General features: G+C 45.4%; 1 protein-coding gene across 1 annotated transcript; it reads right to left on the reverse strand.

The window, feature by feature from the left end:
• Positions 1 to 9,193: 9,193 nt before the first annotated feature.
• On the reverse strand, positions 9,194 to 11,066 carry LOC111946875. Its single transcript, XM_023952007.1, has 2 exons — positions 9,426 to 11,066; positions 9,194 to 9,281 (listed from the first exon to the last, which is right to left on the reverse strand). Exon 1 carries the CDS (start codon positions 10,978 to 10,980, stop codon positions 9,877 to 9,879), a length of 1,104 nt encoding a protein of 367 aa, XP_023807775.1. The 5' UTR covers positions 10,981 to 11,066; the 3' UTR covers positions 9,194 to 9,281; positions 9,426 to 9,876.
• Between the last annotated feature and the right edge of the window lie 8,644 nt (positions 11,067 to 19,710).

Below are 19,710 nucleotides of genomic sequence, written 5' to 3' on the forward strand. Positions count from 1 at the left end.
AATAAACAGACTTCAAACAGGTTTTTTCTTGGAAGAGGAACCAGACAGGGCTGCCCACTCTCTCCTTCTCTTTTTGCTATATTCATTGAGCCTTTAGCTGCAGCAATAAGACAGAATGAGAGCATTATAGGAATAAAAACCAAACACAGCCATCATAAAATTAGTCTTTATGCGGATGACATATTACTGTTTTTAAGGAATTTACATTCTGTAAATGAAACAGCAATGATCATAAATGAATTCTCCTCCATATCAGACTATTCCATTAATTGGAATAAGTCTGTTTTATTACCACTCAACAGGAATATGGAACAAAGACTCACAATTCCAGTTAAAACAGGAAATATCAAATATCTGGGTATCTACTTTTCCCCCAAACTATCAGAACTGGTGCAGCTAAACCACACCCCATTACTGAAAAGCATACAGGACGATCTAACACGCTGGACCAACCTGCCTCTGTCCCTTATGGGCAAGGTAGCCACGGTTAAAATGAAAATCTTACCCAAGGTTAATTATCTCTTCTCAATGATTCCCACACAACCGCCATTAAAATGGTTCAAAACATTAGACTCATCCATATCAAGCTTTCTATGGAACAACAAACCTGCAAGAATTAGTCTAAAAACTTTAAAATCTGCAAAAAGCTGTGGAGGATTAGAACTACCTAATTTCCACAAATACTTTCTTGCAAATAGATTACAATATATCTTAAAATGGTTAAAAAATAATCCAGAAACCAACTCATGGTTAGACTTGGAACAGGTGTTATGTGGAAAGATCAACCTGTCACAGCTACCATTTATTAGCCAAACAGTTAAAAAACAGGATTGTTTCAAAAGCATTAATATAAATGCCACCTTAACAGCCTGGTGGGAATTTCTCAAAATATCAAAATCATCAATTCAACCGTGCAAAATGACACCCATCTGGAACAACCCGGACATCCTTATTAACAAAAAAATGATTCACTTCCCAGCTTGGCAAGCAGGGGGCATAAAACAACTAGAGCACGTAATTATTGATAGAAGATTCATAACCCCCCAGGAACTTCAAGACAAACATGGAATAAATAACTTCTTGGAATATCAGCAACTTAAATCAAGTATTACTAAAAAGTATAAAATTAAAGACGACGATTTAAAGCTACCAGATGTAGTTACCACTCTGATTAATTTTTCAATGAATAGAACTCTCTCCAAAATATACAAACTTTTATGTAATTTAGATAACAATATTGCCCTTCCAACAAAAAAATGGGATGCAGATTTGAGCATCAGCACAGATGAAAGCTTCTGGTCAGAACTTTGTCTAAACACCTTTAAACTGACAAAAAGTCCAAATCTGCAGCTAATCCATCTCAAAACTCTTCACAGAATTTACTACACTGGACAGAGGATGTTCAAGATGGGTCTCAGTAACTCAGACATTTGCGAGCACTGTGATAATAATCTACCCGACAGCTACATGCACGCACTGTGGTTCTGCACTCCTGTCAGGGCTCTCTGGCAGCAGGTATGTGCCGATTTATCAGTCTGGCTTAAGGTTTCAATCACTGCCTCACCGTCACTTTGTGTGCTTGGTGACATGAGTGCCATCGATATAGAAGAAGGATTAGCATCTATCATTTTCATAACTCTTTGTATTGCCAAAAAAACTATTTTAATAAATTGGAAAAACAAGAAAAATATAAACATAAGTCAACACAGAAATCTGCTGTTTGATCATATCAGCTTGGAAAAAATGTCAGCCCAAAGCTCAAGTAACTTTGAAAGAATTCAGTCTCTCTGGTCTCCTGTGGTTGACTCCATGACTTAGGGGGTGGAGGGCCTGGTCGTCGCTGCTCCTTGCCCTTCTGCCGTGGTTTGGGGTGGGGGTCGGGGCTTCCGGTGCCTGGCGGGGGCGGTGGGGGGCTCCGTTGGTCGGGGGGTCGGGTCCGGTGCCTGGGTGGGGCGGGCTGGGGCGCTGCGTGGTCCTCTGGGCTTGGGTGTGGGGGTGCGTGGTGGGGGGGTGGGGTGGTGGTCTGGCTTGGCTTGGGGGGGTGGTCCCTTTGCCTGTGCTGGGGGGGGTTGGCGGGGGGCCCTGCTCGGGTGGGGGGGGCCCAGCGGCGCCGGATGGGCTGCCCATCTGCACCTGGGGCTGGGATCGGCCCTTCCCTGGCTCTGGGACGGGACGGGACAACCCTCTCGGGGCCCCCGGTCGCTCTGGGTGTCACCCGCTTCGGCTGCGGGGTCTGGGGTGGGGTGGGGTGGGGGGCTTGTCGGCCCTGTCCTGTGGGGGGGCGTTCTGGGGGGAGGGGGGGCCCATTATTAGTACGGGTCGGGGGGGCTAGCGGGTCGGGGTCTCCGCTGAGGCAATCAGTGGTTGCCTCGGCCAGTTGGCCTCCTCGGTCCCGTCGAGGCCTGACCAGAGCTCTTCTAGGGCCGGCGTCTGGGGGTGGGGGCCTGGGCTTGCTCCGGGGGGGGGCGACGCTTTCTGGCTCCTCTCTCTCTGTGTGGGGTGGGTGGTGCCGGGCCTGGGGTGTCGGCGCCTCCGGGGGTGGGCCCCTGGGCTGGGTGGCCCTGGCCCCTTTGCTGGGGGTGGGCTGGGGGACGGCTGTTTGACCACCGGGGGACAGTCTACCAGCTGTCCCCAACTTACCCCCTTCCTTATATAACCTCATATTAGGGTGAGGGGGTGGGGGGTTTAGCCTGCGATGCGCCTTGGGGGGGGCTACTTGGGAGTGGCCCCCCTCCTATGGTTGCCGTATGGAGTGGGCCCCCCCTCTTTCGGTTTTATTTGCACCTTAGACACGTAGGGTCCTTGGTAGGGGGGGTGCTTGGACATCACTGCCAGCAAGCAGCAGATGTCCTCCTGGCACCCTACCCGCCAATTTTAACCGCACCTTAGACATTTAGGGCCCCTTGGTGTGGAGGGTGAGGGGACATCACTGTGAGTAATCAGGAGATGTCCCCTTAGTGCCCTACTCGCCAATTTTAACTGCACCCCCCTTAGTACACACACCCCTCCCCCTTCAATATATACATTCAAACATAAACACACACACATGCACACAAACACCCTCTCAAACACCCATACACGCACACACATTTTACAAGGAAGGTGGGACCTGGGTCCATCTGTCCCCTACCCCGTCCCTGGTGGGGGGTGTGGGCCCCTTGGCGATGGCGGCCGTGTCCCTTGGGTGCCGGCTCCCTGGGCCCGGCGGTGCTCTCTCCGCACGGTGGGGGGTTCATATTACACCTGAGCCGGGGGTGTTCGTGTCCCTGGGGGGTGGGTCCTGGTCCTTGCCCCTGGGCGCTGGGCCCCGCCAAACTTCCAACATGGCCGAGCCTGGTCGGGCCATATTTATAACATCCCTTATGGGCCGCCCTTTTTTCCCCGGGGTTCCCCCCTCCTGGGCGGGGGCGGCGGGCCCCTGCCTTGCTCCTACCTGGACCAACCGTGGGCCGGGTGGGTGGCTGCCTGGAGTGCGGAGCGGGTCTCCCTTGGGGGGTCCTGGCTCGTACCTGGGGTCAGGGCGGGGGGATGCCCGGAACTCCTGGGTGGTGGTGGGGTGCTCGTCTGGGGCTGTGGGCGTCCCTCTCCGGTGGGGCCCTGCGTTGGGCTCTTCCGGCGCGGCGGGGGGCTGCTTTCCTGGCTGGGCTGGGGCGGCGCTCTCTTTCCCTCTGCGCCTCCCTGCTCTCTGGCTCTGGGGGCCTCGCGGCGGTCCTGCTGGCCCTGGCCTGGGTGGCGGTCTTGGTCGCCCGGGGGGCGGTTGTTCCCTGCCTGTTCCCGTGTGGCGCTGGGGGAATTCCGGCTGCCACTGCTGCTGCGGCGGGGGTATGGGTGTGGGGGTGGCTGGGCGCTCCTCCTCCTTCTTTTCACATTCCACCATCCATTTTAGAAGAACATAAACACTCACCTGAGCACAGGTGTTAGCTCACCTTTGCACTAATAGTTTGCATGATTGAATGAATGAAAGATTTCACACTAGTTGGTTTAAAGGCATAAGTATGCGTTCGTGAACACTATCTGTTTTGTGTGCATGTTGACATGTGGACATTTCTGCGGCTAGCAGGTGTGTTGATAATATTTGAGTGTGTGTGAACAGGCCCCGCCCTTTTTGTACTACATTTGAACCGTACCGTAACGATAAACAACCAGTAAACCTGCCTGCTCTATGCTGCTTCATGGTCTTACCCCCCTTCCCCTCCTATTATCACCCTCCTACCCCCCCCTCTCTCTAACGTCCCTCTCTCTTGTTCCCCTCTTTCCTTTTCCGTCCGGTCCAACACCAAAGATTTTCAAACATGATTGAAATTAATAAAGTTTGGCCTCAATTACAAAAGGGGTTTATTCAGACATACCTTTGGTTTGTCTGAAGATGAATAACCCCTCTTGTTAGAATAAAATATGTCCAACACAAGAGGCCCTCAGCTCTCATCTGTTTGCCTAGCTGTTGGACAGGACAAGTTAGAAAAAAAAAAAAAAAAAAAAAAAAGAAGTCCTACCAATGCCTAGAAAGGGCTGGCCTACAGGACAGCACCGAAGCGCTCATCCTGGCAGACCAGGAACAAGCCCTGAGCACCAGAGCAATAGAGGCTCAGATCTACCACACCAGACAAGACCCAAGGTGTAGATCTACCACACCAGACAAGACCCAAGGTGTAGATCTACCACACCAGACAAGACCCAAGGTGTAGGCTGTGCAAAGACGCGCCTGAAACAATCCAGCACATAACTGCAGGATGTAAGATGCTGGCAGGGAAAGCATGCATGGAGCGCCACAATCAAGTGGCTGGAATAATATATAGGAACATGTGTGCAGAATATCCAGAAATATGTGTGTATGTATATATATATATATATATATATATATATATATATATATATATATATATATATATATATATATATATATATATACATACATATACACACATATACATATACATATATATATATATATATATATATATATATATACAGTATATAAAACTGATCTTTTTACTTAATCCATACCGTCCTTTTAAGCTTTCAAAATATACAAGCATTTTATCTTGAATTATATATCCTAAATGTGTAATTCCATTAGCCTTCCAGGTAGGAAAATTAAGCATTTTCTTAATTATCAGGATGACAGTGTTGTTTCAAATGGGTGGCAGTTTGCTCTGTGTGAGAGAAGAGTTTTATATTTTAAGGAAATCCCACCAAGCTGGAAATGTGGTTTTGATATTGATACTTTTTTTTTTTTTTTTTTACTTGTCCTGTCCAACAGCTGGGCAGTCAGATGAGAGCTGAGGGCCTCTTGGGTTGGACATATTTTACTTTAACAAGAGGGGTTATTAATCTTCAGACAAACCAAAGGTATGTCTGAATAAACCCCTTTTGTAATTGAGGCCAAACTTTATTAATTTCAAACATGTCTGAAAATCTTTGGTGTTGGACCCGACGGAAAAGGAAAGAGGGGAAGAAGAGAGAGGGACGTTAGAGAGAGGGGGGGTAGGGGGTGATAATAGGAGGGGAAGGGGGATAAGACCATGAAGCAGCATAAAGCAACAAGTTTACTGGTTGTTAATCATTATGGTAAGGTTTAAATGTAAAAAAAAAAAAAAAAGGGGCGGAGCCTGTCCACACACACACTCAAATGTTATAAACACACCTGTTAGTTGCAAAAATGTCCACCTGTCGACATGTACACAAAACAGATAGTGTTCACACGCATACTTATGCCTTAAAACCAACTAGTGTGAAATATTTCAGTCATTCAGTCTGTTGAGCTAACACCTGTGCTCAGGTGAGTGTTTATGTTCTTCTAAAATGGATGGTGGAACGTGAAAAGAAGGAGGGAGAGTGCCCAGCCATCCCCACCCCAAGACCCCCACCGCACCAGCAGCGGCAGCCGGAATCCCCCCAACGCCACACGGGAACCGGCAGGGAACAACCGCCGCCCGGGCGACCAAGCCCGCCACCCAGGCCAGGGCCAGCAGGGCCGCCGCAAGGCCCCCAGAGCCAGAGAGCAGGGAGGCACGGAGGGAAAGAGAGCGCCGCCCCAGCCCAACCAGGAGAGCAGCCCCCCCGCCGCGCCGGGAGAACCCAACGCAGGGCCCCACCGGAGAAGGACGCCCACAGCCCCAGACGAGCACCCCACCACCACCCATGAGTTCCGGGCATCCCCCCGCCCCAACCCCAGGTACGAGCCAGGACCCCCCAAGGGAGACCCGCTCCGCACTCCAGGCAGCCATCCGCCCGGCCCACGGTTGGTCCAGGGAGGAGCGAGGCAGGGGCCCGCCGCCCCCGCACAGGAGGGGGGAACCCCGGGGAAAAAAGAGGGCCCACAAGGGGTGTTGTAAATATGGCCCGACCAGGCTCGGCCACAGTTGGAAATTTGGCGGGGCCCAGCACTCAGGAGCAAGGACACGAACACCCCCGGCTCAGATGTAATGTGAACCCCCCCACCGTGCGGAGAGAGCACCGCCGGGCCCAGGAAGCCGGCACCCCGGGGACACGGCCGCCGTTGCAAAGGGGCCCGTACCCCCCACCAGGGAAGAGGCAGGGGACAGATGGTCCTAGGTCCCACCTTCCTTGCAAAATGTGTGTGCGTGTATGTGTGTTTGAGAGAGTGTGTGTGTGCATGTGTGTGTGTTTATGTTGGGATGTATATATTGAGGGGGGGAGGGGTGTATGTACTAAGGGGGGTGCAGTTAAAATTGGCGGGTAGGGCACTAAGGGGACATCTCCTGATTACTCACAGTGACGTCCCCTCACCCTCCCCACCAAGGGGCCCTAAATGTCTAAGGTGCGGTTAAAATTGGCGGGTAGGGTGCTAGGAGGACATCTGCTGCTTGCTGGCAGTGATGTCCAAGCACCCCCCTACCAAGGGCCCTACATGTTTAAGGTGCAAATAAAACCGAAAGAGGGGGGGCCCACTCCATACGGCAACCATAGGAGGGGGGCCACTGCCTAGTAAACCCCCCCCAAGGCTCATTGCAGGCTAAGCCCCCCACCCCCTCACCCTATTATGAGGTTATATGAGGAAGGGGGCAAGTTGGGGACAGCTGATAGACTGTCCCCCGGTGGTCAAACAGCTGTCCCCCGCCCCCCCCCCAACAAGGGGGCCAGGCCCACCCAGCCCAGGGGCCCCACCCCCGGAGGCGCCGACACCCCAGGCCCAGCACCACCCCCCCCACACAGAGATAGAGGAGCCAGAAAGCGTTGGCCCCCCCCGGAGCAAGCCCAGGCCCCCTTCCCCAAACGCCGGCCCTAGAAGAGCTCTGGTCAGGCCTCGACGGGACCGAGGCAGCCAACCGGCCGGGGAAACCGCCGATGGCCTCAGCGGAGACCCCGACCCGTCAACCCCCCCTGCCCCATACCAATAGTGCCCCCCCCCTCCCCCAGAATGCCCCCCCACAGGACAGGGCCGACAAGACCCCCCACCCCACCCCCCCCCAGACCCCGCAGCCGAAGTGGATGACACCCAGAGCGACCGGGGGCCCCAAGAGGGTTGTCCCGTCCCGCCCCAGAGCCAGGGAAGGGCCGATCCCAGCCCCAGGTGTAGATGGGAAGCCCATCCAGCGCCGCTGGCCCCCCCCCCGAGCAGCGCCCCCCGCCAACCCCCCCCAGCACAGGCAAAGGGACCACCCCCCCAAGCCAAGCCAGACCACCACCCCACCCCCCCACCACGCACCCCCACACCCAAGCCCAGAGGACCACGCAGCGCCCCAGCCCGCCCCACCCAGGCGCCGGACCCGACCCCCCGACCAACGGAGCCCCCACCACCCCCCGCCAGGCCCCCGAGGCCCCGACCCCCACCCCGGCCTACGGCAGAAGGGCAAGGAGCAGCGACGACCAGGCCCCCCGCACCCCCTAAGTCATGGAGTTAGCCATGGGAGACCAGAGAGACTGAATTCTTTCAAAGTTACTTGAACTTTGAGCTGACATTTTTTCCAAGCTGATATGATCAAGCAGCAGATTTCTGTGTTGACTTATATTTATATTTTTCTTGCTTTTCCAATTTATTAAAATAGTTTTTTTAGCAATGCAAAGAGTTATGAAAATGATAGAGCCTAATCCTCCTTCTACATCGATGGCACTCATGTCACCAAGCACACAAAGTGACGGTGAAGCTGTGATTGAAACCTTAAGCCAGACTGATAGATCGGCACATACCTGCTGCCAGAGAGCCTGGACAGGCGTGCAGAACCATAGTGCATGCATGTAATTATCGGGTAGATTACTGTCACAGTGCTGACAAATGTCTGAGTTGCTGAGACCCATCTTGAACATCCTCTGTCCAGTGTAGTATATTCTGTGAAGAGTTTTGAAATGGATTAGCTGCAGATTTGGACTTTTTGTCATTTTAAAGGTGTTTAGACAAAGTTCTGACCAAAAGCTTTCATCTGTGCTGATGCTCAAATCCGCATCCCATTTTGTTGTCGGAAGTGAAATATTGTTATCTAAATTACATAAAAGTTTGTATATTTTGGAGAGAGTTTTATTCATTGAGAAATTGATCAGAGTGGTAACTACATCTGGTAGCTTTAAATCGTTGTCTCTGTATTTAAACTTTTTAGTAATAATTGATTTAAGTTGCTGATATTCCAAGAAGTTATATATTCCATGTTTGTCTTGAAGTTCCTGGGGAGTTATAAATCTTCTATCAATAATTATGTGCTCTAGATGTTTTATGCCCCCTGCTTCCCAAGCTGGGAAGTGGATAATTTTTTTGTTTATGAGGATGTCTGGGTTGTTCCAGATGGGTGTCATTTTGCACAGTTGAATTGATGATTTTGATATTTTGAGAAATTCCCACCAGGCTGTTAAAGTGGCATTTATATTAATACTTTTGAAACAATCCTGTTTTTTAACTATTTGGCTGATAAATGGAAGATCTGACAGGTTGATCTTCCCACATAACGCCTGTTCCAAGTCTAACCATGAGTTGGTTTCTGGATTATTTTTTAACCATTTTAAGATGTATTGTAATCTATTTGCAAGAAAGTAATTGTGGAAGTTAAGTAATTCTAATCCTCCACAGCTTTTTGCAGATTTTAAAGTTTTTAGACTAATTCTTGCAGGTTTATTGTTCCATAGAAAGCTTGATATGGATGAGTCTAATGTTTTGAACCATTTTAATGGCGGTTGTGTGGGAATCATTGAGAAGAGATAATTAACTTTGGGTAAGATTTTCATTTTTACCGTGGCTACTGTAACTCCCCTCTGGATACATCACGGACACAAGGCGTTCTGTGTTGACGGGCGTTTATTGCACACAGGTGCCATCAAACATGCCGTGAGAACTGTACAAACATATAAATAAATATAAATGAAAATATTCTCACAGAGAACAAATTATGTAAATATACATCACATACATGATATAAACTAATATAAGACTTAGAAAAAACTCAATTGAATAAACTAATTAACATAAACTGTCATACCTCGTTGGCCGCAATACCACAAAGGGGGTTAAAAGACCTTTCTGCAGCAACTCTTGAAATGACCCAAGTCCTTTTCCATGTAAAGGGAATAAAGTTAAACTCTTCACACTTTCTTCTTGTTATAACGTAAATGCTGACACTTTCTCCGTAGTCCATGTGCTCTGTCTGTAGCGTGTTACAACAATAACGGTCCTGACGGAAACAAAAATCAACTCAAAAGTTCCATTAACTGATAACGTGATTATTACCACTCCGATAATAATTACAAGGACTGTTTAACAGCAAATGAACATAAAATATGCATCACTGAAATTAATATGTAAACTTAAACTTAAACAACTTGCAAATGCCGTTGCTGGCAGTTACACTCCCACCAAATCACTTGTGATTTCTTAACAACTGAAGAAGGTCAAATAAAACACTCAAGAGTTTTAATGTAAGTAGTTTTTACTCATGACTCTGTGTTATTTGCTTCAAGGAGTGTTACTGTTTTAGTGATAGGCCTCTCCAAATATACTGGCTTAGTGAGTCGTTTTCCCTGACCATCAAGTGCTGAATCACTGATCAACAATTGCAGTTTCCTAACATGACCATCTGCACTAGGAAAGACCTTTGTAACTTTAGCCAGTTTCCACGCATTTCGAGGCACGCTCTCATCTTGAAGAATGACTATGTCGTTGACCTTCGAATTTCTGTGGGCCTTGTGCCATTTTTGCCTCTGCTGGAGATTTAGCAGGTACTCCTTTTTCCACCTGGACCAGAACTCATTCGCCAAAAACTGCACTCTGCGCCATCGTTTGCGAAGATAAACATCTTCTGTCACAAACTGTCCTGGTGGTGGCAAGATGACTGAGGATTTCATTGTCAAAATGTGGTTGGGTGTGAGAGGCTGTGGTCCAGTGGGATCATTAAGCAAGTGCGCCGTTAAGGGCCTGCTATTTATGATTGCCATGACTTCATAAAAATATGTTCGCAGGGACGAGCTATCAAGTCTGCTGGAGGACTGATGGAGAATAGATGTTAAAACACTTCTTATTGTCCTGATCTGCCTTTCCCAAACTCCGCCCATGTGGCTGGCAGCTGGTGTGTTCATGACAAACTCACAACCCAATCGTTTTAGGGATTCTTGGTCCATCTGTCTTACAGTCTGCTGAAGCTCACGTTTTGCACCCACAAAGTTAGCACCCTGATCAGACCGAAGTTGACGCACATTTCCACGAATGGCAATGAAGGCTCGCAAGGCATTGATAAAAGAATCCGCAGTCATGTCATCGAGTACTTCTATGTGAACAGCACGAGAGCATAAGCAAGTGAATAGCAGACCATAACGCTTCAGTTCTTTCCTTCCTTCCTTTATGTAAAACGGGCCAAAACAATCCATTCCACAATAAGTAAAAGGAGGCGTTGTTTCTACTCGATCATGAGGTAAGTCTGCCATTTTTTGTACTTGAGCACTTCTTCTTAACTTTCTACATTTGACGCACTTGTAGATGAAGGAAGACACTGCGTGACTACATCCAAGTATCCAGATGCCATTTGATCGAAGTTCATTCATTGTTATGCCACGACCCTGGTGTTGTACTTGTTGATGATAGTGTTCAATCAACAACTTTGAAATGTGGCTGCTGTTTGGCAAAATTGCCGGATGCTTGATGTATGATTTGATTTTGATTTGATTTGAAATGGTTTATTTCAAGCAATTAAGTAGAAATAATACACAACAGCAATATAAACATCAGTTATACATTCATACAGTAACTAATCAAACTTAGGATAATTAGACATATTAATAAATATTGCTTGAAAGGGAGTGGGAGGAAGCGAACTTATATAATCCCACCCTGATTATACTGTAACCATTTTATTACATGATTTATCAATATCCGGTTCCCAGTTTTTATCAGACAGAATTAAAAATCATAAGATATCGATAGAGCACATGACAAAGATGACTTACTTAAGTATTACGTCAAAAATAACTATTTTAGAAAATCAACATGGCAAATGCAGATCAGTCATCTGAAATATATGCAGCTTATGTTACTTATAAAAGCCATTCATATGAATAAAACATAATACTATATTATTAAAGCAGACAACACTGTTTCAGGAATTTTCATAGCAAAAATTTCATCAAGTATCAAAAGTTAAAAACATGTGCAAAATTATGCTACATTAGGAAAGATTTTTGAATCAATTTATCAAGTTTTGGAGAAAGTGTAGTAATATCATTAAAAGTCAATCAATTTAACAATTTTCAATAAGTGATTAATCATTTGTTTTACTTTTTTTTTTAAATATTTTTTTGTATTTTTTATTTTTTTTTTATAATAAGGTAATGCCTTAGGGGGAAAGTAAAAAGGGTCCATAACTGTCGATTGTCCAAGGTTGGTATTTCTTCTTTTACTGATAACAGCTGATCTCCTGGGTTCAAAACAGAGTTTATAGTTCTCTTCGATGTTATGTCTGCAGACATTAGATTCAGGTCCATATCCTTCTTCAGCTGATATCAGCGACGGTGAAAGTTGAGGTCAAGTTGTCTGCAGGTCAAAACTCTGCTGTTATTCAGGTTACGTAAAGTGATGAATCCACGTGTCATATTTCTTGAAATTATTTGGCTCTTTGGTTTATTACTCCATGTTGTTTCAGACGACCGTGATCAAACACTTTTCAAAGTCTTTCATGGTGTTCACAACCACAACCTTGGACTGGTCCGGTGGACCGAGTGGTTTGACGTAGATCCTGCAGCCTTTAACCCAAGTGTTCTCAATCTGCTTACGCTTCCTGAGAAGCCGTGCATGTTTTGAGATTTCAGCATTCCTTCTGGTCAGATGGTCGTTCAGATAAGCAGCCGAACCTTTCAGGTGTTTCCTTTGATTCATCAAAGCTAGCTTGTGTTTGTGATTCACAAACCTGATGAGGATCGCTGGTTTATCCGTCTCCTTTCTCCTGGGGAGCAGGTGGCAGGTCTCGATGGTATTGAGATCCAGGGAAATCCCTTTAGATGTGAGAAATGAATGTATTTGCTGATCCAGAGACACAGCACCGATCTCCGTATTGGCACTGCTAGCTACGCTAGCGCTAGCATTAGCAGTGCTAGCTCGAGGCTTGATTGGTACTCCAGTGAGAATGACATTATTCATCCTTACTTGCTGTTCCACATCGTCCAGTCTTTTCTCCAGAATCTCGACCTGGTTTTCTCGCTGCTCGTTTTGAGCCCGAAATCTTCGGAACTCTTCCATCATCTCCCAGAGCGGTGTTAGCTTAGCCGACACTTGTTCCATAAAACTTTTCAGCGTTTCTTGAATAATGTCAAGAGTCTTTTTGAGTTCTTCATATTCCTGGGGTTTCTTCGGGGGCATGGTCAGCTCTCTTTTTTGAAAATCAACCTTTTAAGTAATTTGAAGATAGTTGTATTCGCAGAGAGGCACGCCACGCGTCCTGCCGTGTAACCCGGAACCGGAAAAAAAAAAAAAAAAAAAATGGATGCAGGGTAGAATGTTTCAGCCGACCTCCCACTCTCATTACTCCTTGTTCATCCAAGAAGGGATTCAGTGTATGCAGCCGGTTAATCCTGTCTTGTGTTGTCATCTCTCCTTTGTGTTGGAGGTTTTGGATTTCTTCAGGAAATGTTTCTCGTTGAACAATGCTTATGATGGTAAGTTCTGCTTCTTTTCTCTCCTCCAGACTCGAAGCTACATTGTTTCTTAATGACAAACCCTTGAACTCTCTGACACACCGCCTCAGTCTAGCAATGCCTTTGACTAACCTTCTCCAACTGGAAAACTTTGAAAAGCGGCTTGACAATGAGTCCTTTGCAGTCAGTATTTTGTGCACAATGACCTTTCGAAGTTCTGGGTCTTCAACTGTTATGTCTCCCACCTTAATGTCATCACTGGGAAGCTTCTCACACCAAAGAAAATCTGGTCCAGTGAACCAATTGGAAGAAACAAGCCCCTTGACTGTGCAGCCCCTGGATGTATGATCAGCAGGGTTTTCTTCAGAGGTCACATGTCTCCACTGACTCGAATTAGTGCTCTGCTTAATGGCCTGAACACGGTTTGCCACAAATATGTGAAATCGTCTTGCATCATTGTTGATATATCCCAAGACGACCCTTGAATCAGTCCAGAAGAAGTCTTGAGTCTCAATATCCAACTCCCTTCTGAGAAGGTTACTGGTTCTCACAGCAACAACGGCCGCTGACAGCTCGAGCCTTGGGATTGTGGTGACCTTCGAAGGTGTCACTCTGGCCTTACCCATAACCAGGGAGCAATGGACTCGATGTGACACGCTGATTGCTCTCAAGTAGGAACAGACTCCATACCCTGAAGCACTTGCATCTGAGAAATGATGCAGTTCATAACGCTGAACTTGTCCAAAATTGTCTGGAACATAGCATCTCTGAATTTTTATATCAGCTAGGTTCTTCAAGTCCAAGAGCCAGGACTCCCACCGTGGGAGAAGATCTTCAGACAGTGGCTCATCCCACCCAAAGTTGTTGCGACACATCTCTTGAAGTATCTGTTTACCAACTAGAATGAATGGTGCAACAAACCCAAGTGGGTCAAAGATAGATGCCACAGTTGACAATACTCCTCTTCTAGAGAGTGGTCGCTCATTCACCTCAACCTTGAATCTGAACTGATCTGAGACTATGCACCATTTAATCCCAAGAACTCTCTCCATTTGTAGCTCACCCAGAGCTAAGTCTTGATTTTGTGTTGTTTCAGCGCACTCCTCCTTGGGAATTGATGCCAGTACCTCAGTGCAGTTTGAAATGAATTTGTGGATCCTTAGTCTGCCAGAACTGCAGATCTGTCTTGCTTCCTTGATCAGCGTTATTGCTTCGTCCACAGATGTAACGCTCATCAACCCATCATCCACATAAAAATTTCTTTCAATGAAGCAAATGGCTGCTTGACTAAAAAATCCACGCCCCTGGGCTGCAACGTGTTTAAGACCATAGTTTGCGCAACCAGGTGATGAGGCTGCTCCAAATAGGTGTACTCGCATACGGTAGACTGTTGGCTCAGTGTGAAATTCTCCGTTGTCCCACCAGAGAAATCTCAAATAATCCTGATGTTCTGCTCTTACATGAAATTGATGGAACATACGTTCAATGTCACACATCACCGCTACTGGTCCCTTGCGAAAACGGCAGAGAACACCTATCAGACTGTTAGTTAACTCTGGCCCAGTAAGCAGATGGTCATTTAATGACACGCCTTTAAACTTAGCGGAGCAGTCAAAAACCACTCGTATCTTCCCTGGTTTGTGGGGATGATACACTCCATGGTGAGGAATGTACCAGGCTGGACTCTTGTTGATTTCATCATGTGGAACCTTTTCTGCATCCCCATTTGATATTATTTCAGTCATGAAGTTTGTATAATCTTTATGATATTGCTTGTCCCTCTCAAATCTCCTTTTCAGACATTTGAGGCGATGATTTGCACATCCTTTGTTGTCTGGCAGACTTGGGTTGTCTTCCTTAAATGGGAGAGGCATCTCACAGTGACCATTTGATTTCATTTTCAGTCCTTCTTCCATGATTGACATAAATCGGAGATCTTCTTGAGAGAGCTGAGCTTCTTCTGCAGATCTCTCGTTAAAGTCTGACTCAAGCATTTTCATCACATCTAGTGGAGTGATCAACTCTTTGACTTGAGTTCGGCATATGAATCTAACTTCATTTGTGAGTGTAGCAGTTGGCTGAAGATCAGGGATCACCTGTCTTACAACAATCTTGTGGCTGTTTCCAATTGAATCATTATAGTCCGAGCATGGACTGACACAGCCAACTATGCTCCAGCCCAGATCTGTTCTTTGAGCGAACGGTTCATTGTCATTTCCTGACACCACTTCTCTGGGTAACAAGGCTTGTGGATAGTTATACCCTATGAGCAGTCCAACATCACACTCTATCAATGGAGCGAGCTCTTCTGCTAGATGTTCCAGATGTGGCCACGCCCTTGCTGTTTTGGGTGTAGGAATGTGACTCAGGTTAGCAGGAATAAACTCTCTTGAGTAAGTTACTGGGAGAGGGATTCTCTTTGATGAATAGAAGCCTCTAACTTGCAGACCAGTTAATCTATGGCTTGGAATGACTGTGTTTCTTGATGCCAATGTGGATAGTTTTAACTGCACTGCCTCTTTGTGTAACTTCAGCATTTCTGCCTTTTCTTGCAAGATAAATGTAGTGTCACTTTGATTGTCTAGGAGTGCATAAACAAGAACTTCACTCTCTGGATCACTTATGGTCGACAACCAAACTGGAACAACTGTAGATGCATATAGACTGCTTACATCTTGCACCACTCGATTTGAAGTTGCATGGCTTGATGCTTCGTTGATCTGTTCAAACTTGATCCTTTCGCTTGATTTTTCCTTCTCCTTGTAGTTCTTACTCTCTTTTTGCTCTGTCTTTCTGCTCGGTTTGTCACGATCTTCATGTAGACATGTTGGGTGTTTACGTTTGCAAGTAACACATACGCTTCTTCCTTCACAGTTCTTTGAATGATGCCCTGTTCTCAAGCATCCAAAACACAGTTTTTTAGTTTTCACAAACTGAACTCTTTCAGAGATTGGCTTCTCCATGAACTTCCAACATGTTTGAATATCATGATTCAATTTCTCACAAAAAACACACCCCGAGTGTGTACCTTCTTTGGAACTGCTCAATAACACCTTTGCTCCAACATTGTGAGTCTTTGTTGACTTAACCCTTTCAGTGTCGTTAGACTTTAAAGCGTGAAGAGAAGTCACTGGATTGCAAGCTATTTTTGCCTCTCTGCCGATGAATTCAACAAACTGACTGAAGGTGGGAAATGACTTGTTCTCCTCTTCAATCTCCATCACCTTCCTGTTCCATCTGGCAACCAGCCAATCAGGAAGCTTGGTGAGAAGCTTCTGGTTTTCATCACTGTCATTAAGGACTTCCAGGCGCTTTATTTCTGACATTGCTGCTTCACAGCCTCTTAAGAAGTCTGAAAACTCTCTTAATTCTACACTGTCCTTGGGTCCTATTCTTGGCCATGAACTGAGTTTATCCTTGAAAGCTTTAGCAATCACAAAAGAGCTTCCATATATTTCCTCCAGAATGTTCCATGCTGTCTGGTAGGCAGCATCTGTACTCAAGAGGAAATAACTCTCAATCGCCTTTCTTGCTGGTCCCCCGACATACTTGCTGAGGTAGTAAATTCTTTCATTCACTGAAATTTTCTTTCTACCTATCAGCGTTTGAAATGACATTTTCCACTCGTTGTATCTTAGTGGGTCTCCAGCAAAAACAGTAGGTTCTGGTACTGGTAGACGGCTCACATTGATAGACTCAGCTATTGCTTCAGCGAGAGCTGTTGTAGTGTCCTCTGGAGGTCTTTTAGGTTGCTTTTGGATGATATTGTTTGTTGCTGCCGCCTGCTGCTCTGTCCGTTTCCTTAAACTTGTCACACATTTGATTTGCACAGGTTTGGATTCATAAAAAGACTCAATTTCTTCTTCTGAGCTGATTTCTTGTTCATAAACCTGTAAGCGTGCCTTTGCAGCTTTCATCCTTTTAACAGTCTCTAAGCGTTCTGTCTGCGCTTTTCTTCTAGTGCATTTTGTCTCGCAGCATTCTCTGCTTCCTGTAATGCAATTCTTTGTCTTTCTTGTGCTTCAAGCATTTCAAGTTCTTGCGTTTCACTATCTATCTCTTCTAAAACCTTTAGAGTAGCTTGGTTAGCAGCTAACTCTGCTGCCGCCTCTTGTTTCCTTACAGAGGAGACACTTGAATGTTTTGATCCCATGCTTGAGGTGTTTACTGACCTTAGACTCGGTGAGCTCGAACTGCTTTTCCGGGATAGTGCAGATGAGAGCAAAGAGCCAGCCTCCACCCAGTCCACTTGTTCTTTATTAACGTCTGGATTCCCCTCCATCTCTTGAAGATGGGAATGTCCACATCCAAGGATTTTCCTTGATACAGCATCGCAGGTGTCCACTCTACGTCGGGTTTCACTGTCTGGAGTTGTGCACTGTCGTAGCTCTTCATAGGCCCTTTTTGCATCTGTTGACAAGGACTGTATCTCGGTTAAAAGATCTTGTAAGATGTCACGTGAGGGAGCACCATCAAGCATTTTCTTAGCTTCCTTGGCAACAACCTTCCACTTCTCATAACTGACAGTAAAGCGATCCTTAAGTTTCTTTGATTTATCATCATAAATTACTTGAGCTTTCTCAGTAAGTTTACGGGTTCTTTGGCTTCTTCGTGGTGCTTCAGAAGAAGCTTGAGGCTCAACTTCAACTTCAGAGTCATTTGATATAACATTCTTGTTGGATCCGCACTCATCCATAATGGGAAATGTTTTCGTGTGCTTAATCTATCTAAAGAAAAATGCAGCTAAATTAACCAGCTTGAGTTGCTTGAGAATACTACTGTAGTAAAATAATGAAAGAAAATAATTATACCTAACGTTACTTCTTTTCTTCAGTTAAAAAATGTACAAGAAATATAACCAAAATTTTTGCAGCACAAATTAACTTAAAACCTTTTGACGATAATTTAAGAACACACTTTCTCTAACCAAACTAATTGTGTGCTTGCTCCTTTAAAGTTCAAGTAATATAATAACAGAACTAAGTCAAAATAACTTCAACTTAAACACATGCTGTACACCAGAATACTTATTTAGCACTTATAGAGTTTCTTTAAGCAAGCACTGAGTTAATCCACTTCTATACATTTAACTTAATTTAAAATGCATCTCTTCTTGGATTAGTCATGCACTGCCCTTTTTAACTCTTCTTGCAGCTTGTTAAGATTTTCCGTGTATGCGTCGTCTTAGCCTTGATGCTGATGTACAGACAGCCTCGGGAAACTTGCTTGCAGCTCCGTCAATGGCGGGCTCCTTGCATCACGTTCCACCTCACGCCGAGCGGAATCGAGTTCTCACTGTAACTCCCCTCTGGATACATCACGGACACAAGGCGTTCTGTGTTGACGGGCGTTTATTGCACACAGGTGCCATCAAACATGCCGTGAGAACTGTACAAACATATAAATAAATATAAATGAAAATATTCTCACAGAGAACAAATTATGTCAATATACATCACATACATGATATAAACTAATATAAGACTTAGAAAAAACTCAATTGAATAAACTAATTAACATAAACTGTCATACCTCGTTGGCCGCAATACCACAAAGGGGGTTAAAAGACCTTTCTGCAGCAACTCTTGAAATGACCCAAGTCCTTTTCCATGTAAAGGGAATAAAGTTAAACTCTTCACACTTTCTTCTTGTTATAACGTAAATGCTGACACTTTCTCCGTAGTCCATGTGCTCTGTCTGTAGCGTGTTACAACAATAACGGTCCTGACGGAAACAAAAATCAACTCAAAAGTTCCATTAACTGATAACGTGATTATTACCACTCCGATAATAATTACAAGGACTGTTTAACAGCAAATGAACATAAAATATGCATCACTGAAATTAATATGTAAACTTAAACTTAAACAACTTGCAAATGCCGTTGCTGGCAGTTACAGCTACCTTGCCCATAAGGGACAAAGGCAGGTTGGTCCAGCGTGTTAGATCGTCCTGTATGTTTTTCAGTAATGGGGTGTAGTTTAGCTGCACCACTTCTGATATTTTGGGGGAAAAATAAATACCTAGATATTTTATATTGCCTGATTTAACTGGTATTGTGAGTCCTTGCTCCGCATTACTGTTCAGTGGTAATAAAACAGATTTATTCCAATTAATGGAATAGTCTGATATAGTAGAGAATTCATTAATGATTGTTGCCGTTTCATTTACAGAATGTATATTACTTAAAAACAGTAATATGTCATCTGCATAGAGACTAATTTTATGATGGCTGTGTTTGGTTTTAATTCCTTTAATACTCTCATTCTGTCTTATTGCTGCAGCTAGAGGCTCGATAAATATTGCAAAAAGAGAGGGGGAGAGTGGGCAACCCTGTCTAGTTCCTCTTCCAAGAAAAAACCTGTTGGAAGTCTGTTTATTAGTTCTAACTGATGCATTGGGGTTGTGATATAATATTTTGATCCAATTGATGAATGATTCTCCAAACCCAAACTTATGGAGGGCAGCAATGAGGAACTTCCAATTTACTCTATCAAAGGCTTTTTCAGCATCCAGTGATAGTATAGTCATTTCCTGGTTTTTGATGGTGGCAAAGTCTATTATGTTAACGAGTCTGCGGACATTGTCATCCGAGTGTCTGCCTTTGATGAATCCAGTTTGATCAAAGTGAATTATGTGAGGAGTGAC

The sequence above is a fragment of the Oryzias latipes genome, chromosome 22 (genome assembly GCF_002234675.1).
Source record: "Oryzias latipes chromosome 22, ASM223467v1".
Taxonomy (NCBI): domain Eukaryota; kingdom Metazoa; phylum Chordata; class Actinopteri; order Beloniformes; family Adrianichthyidae; genus Oryzias; species Oryzias latipes.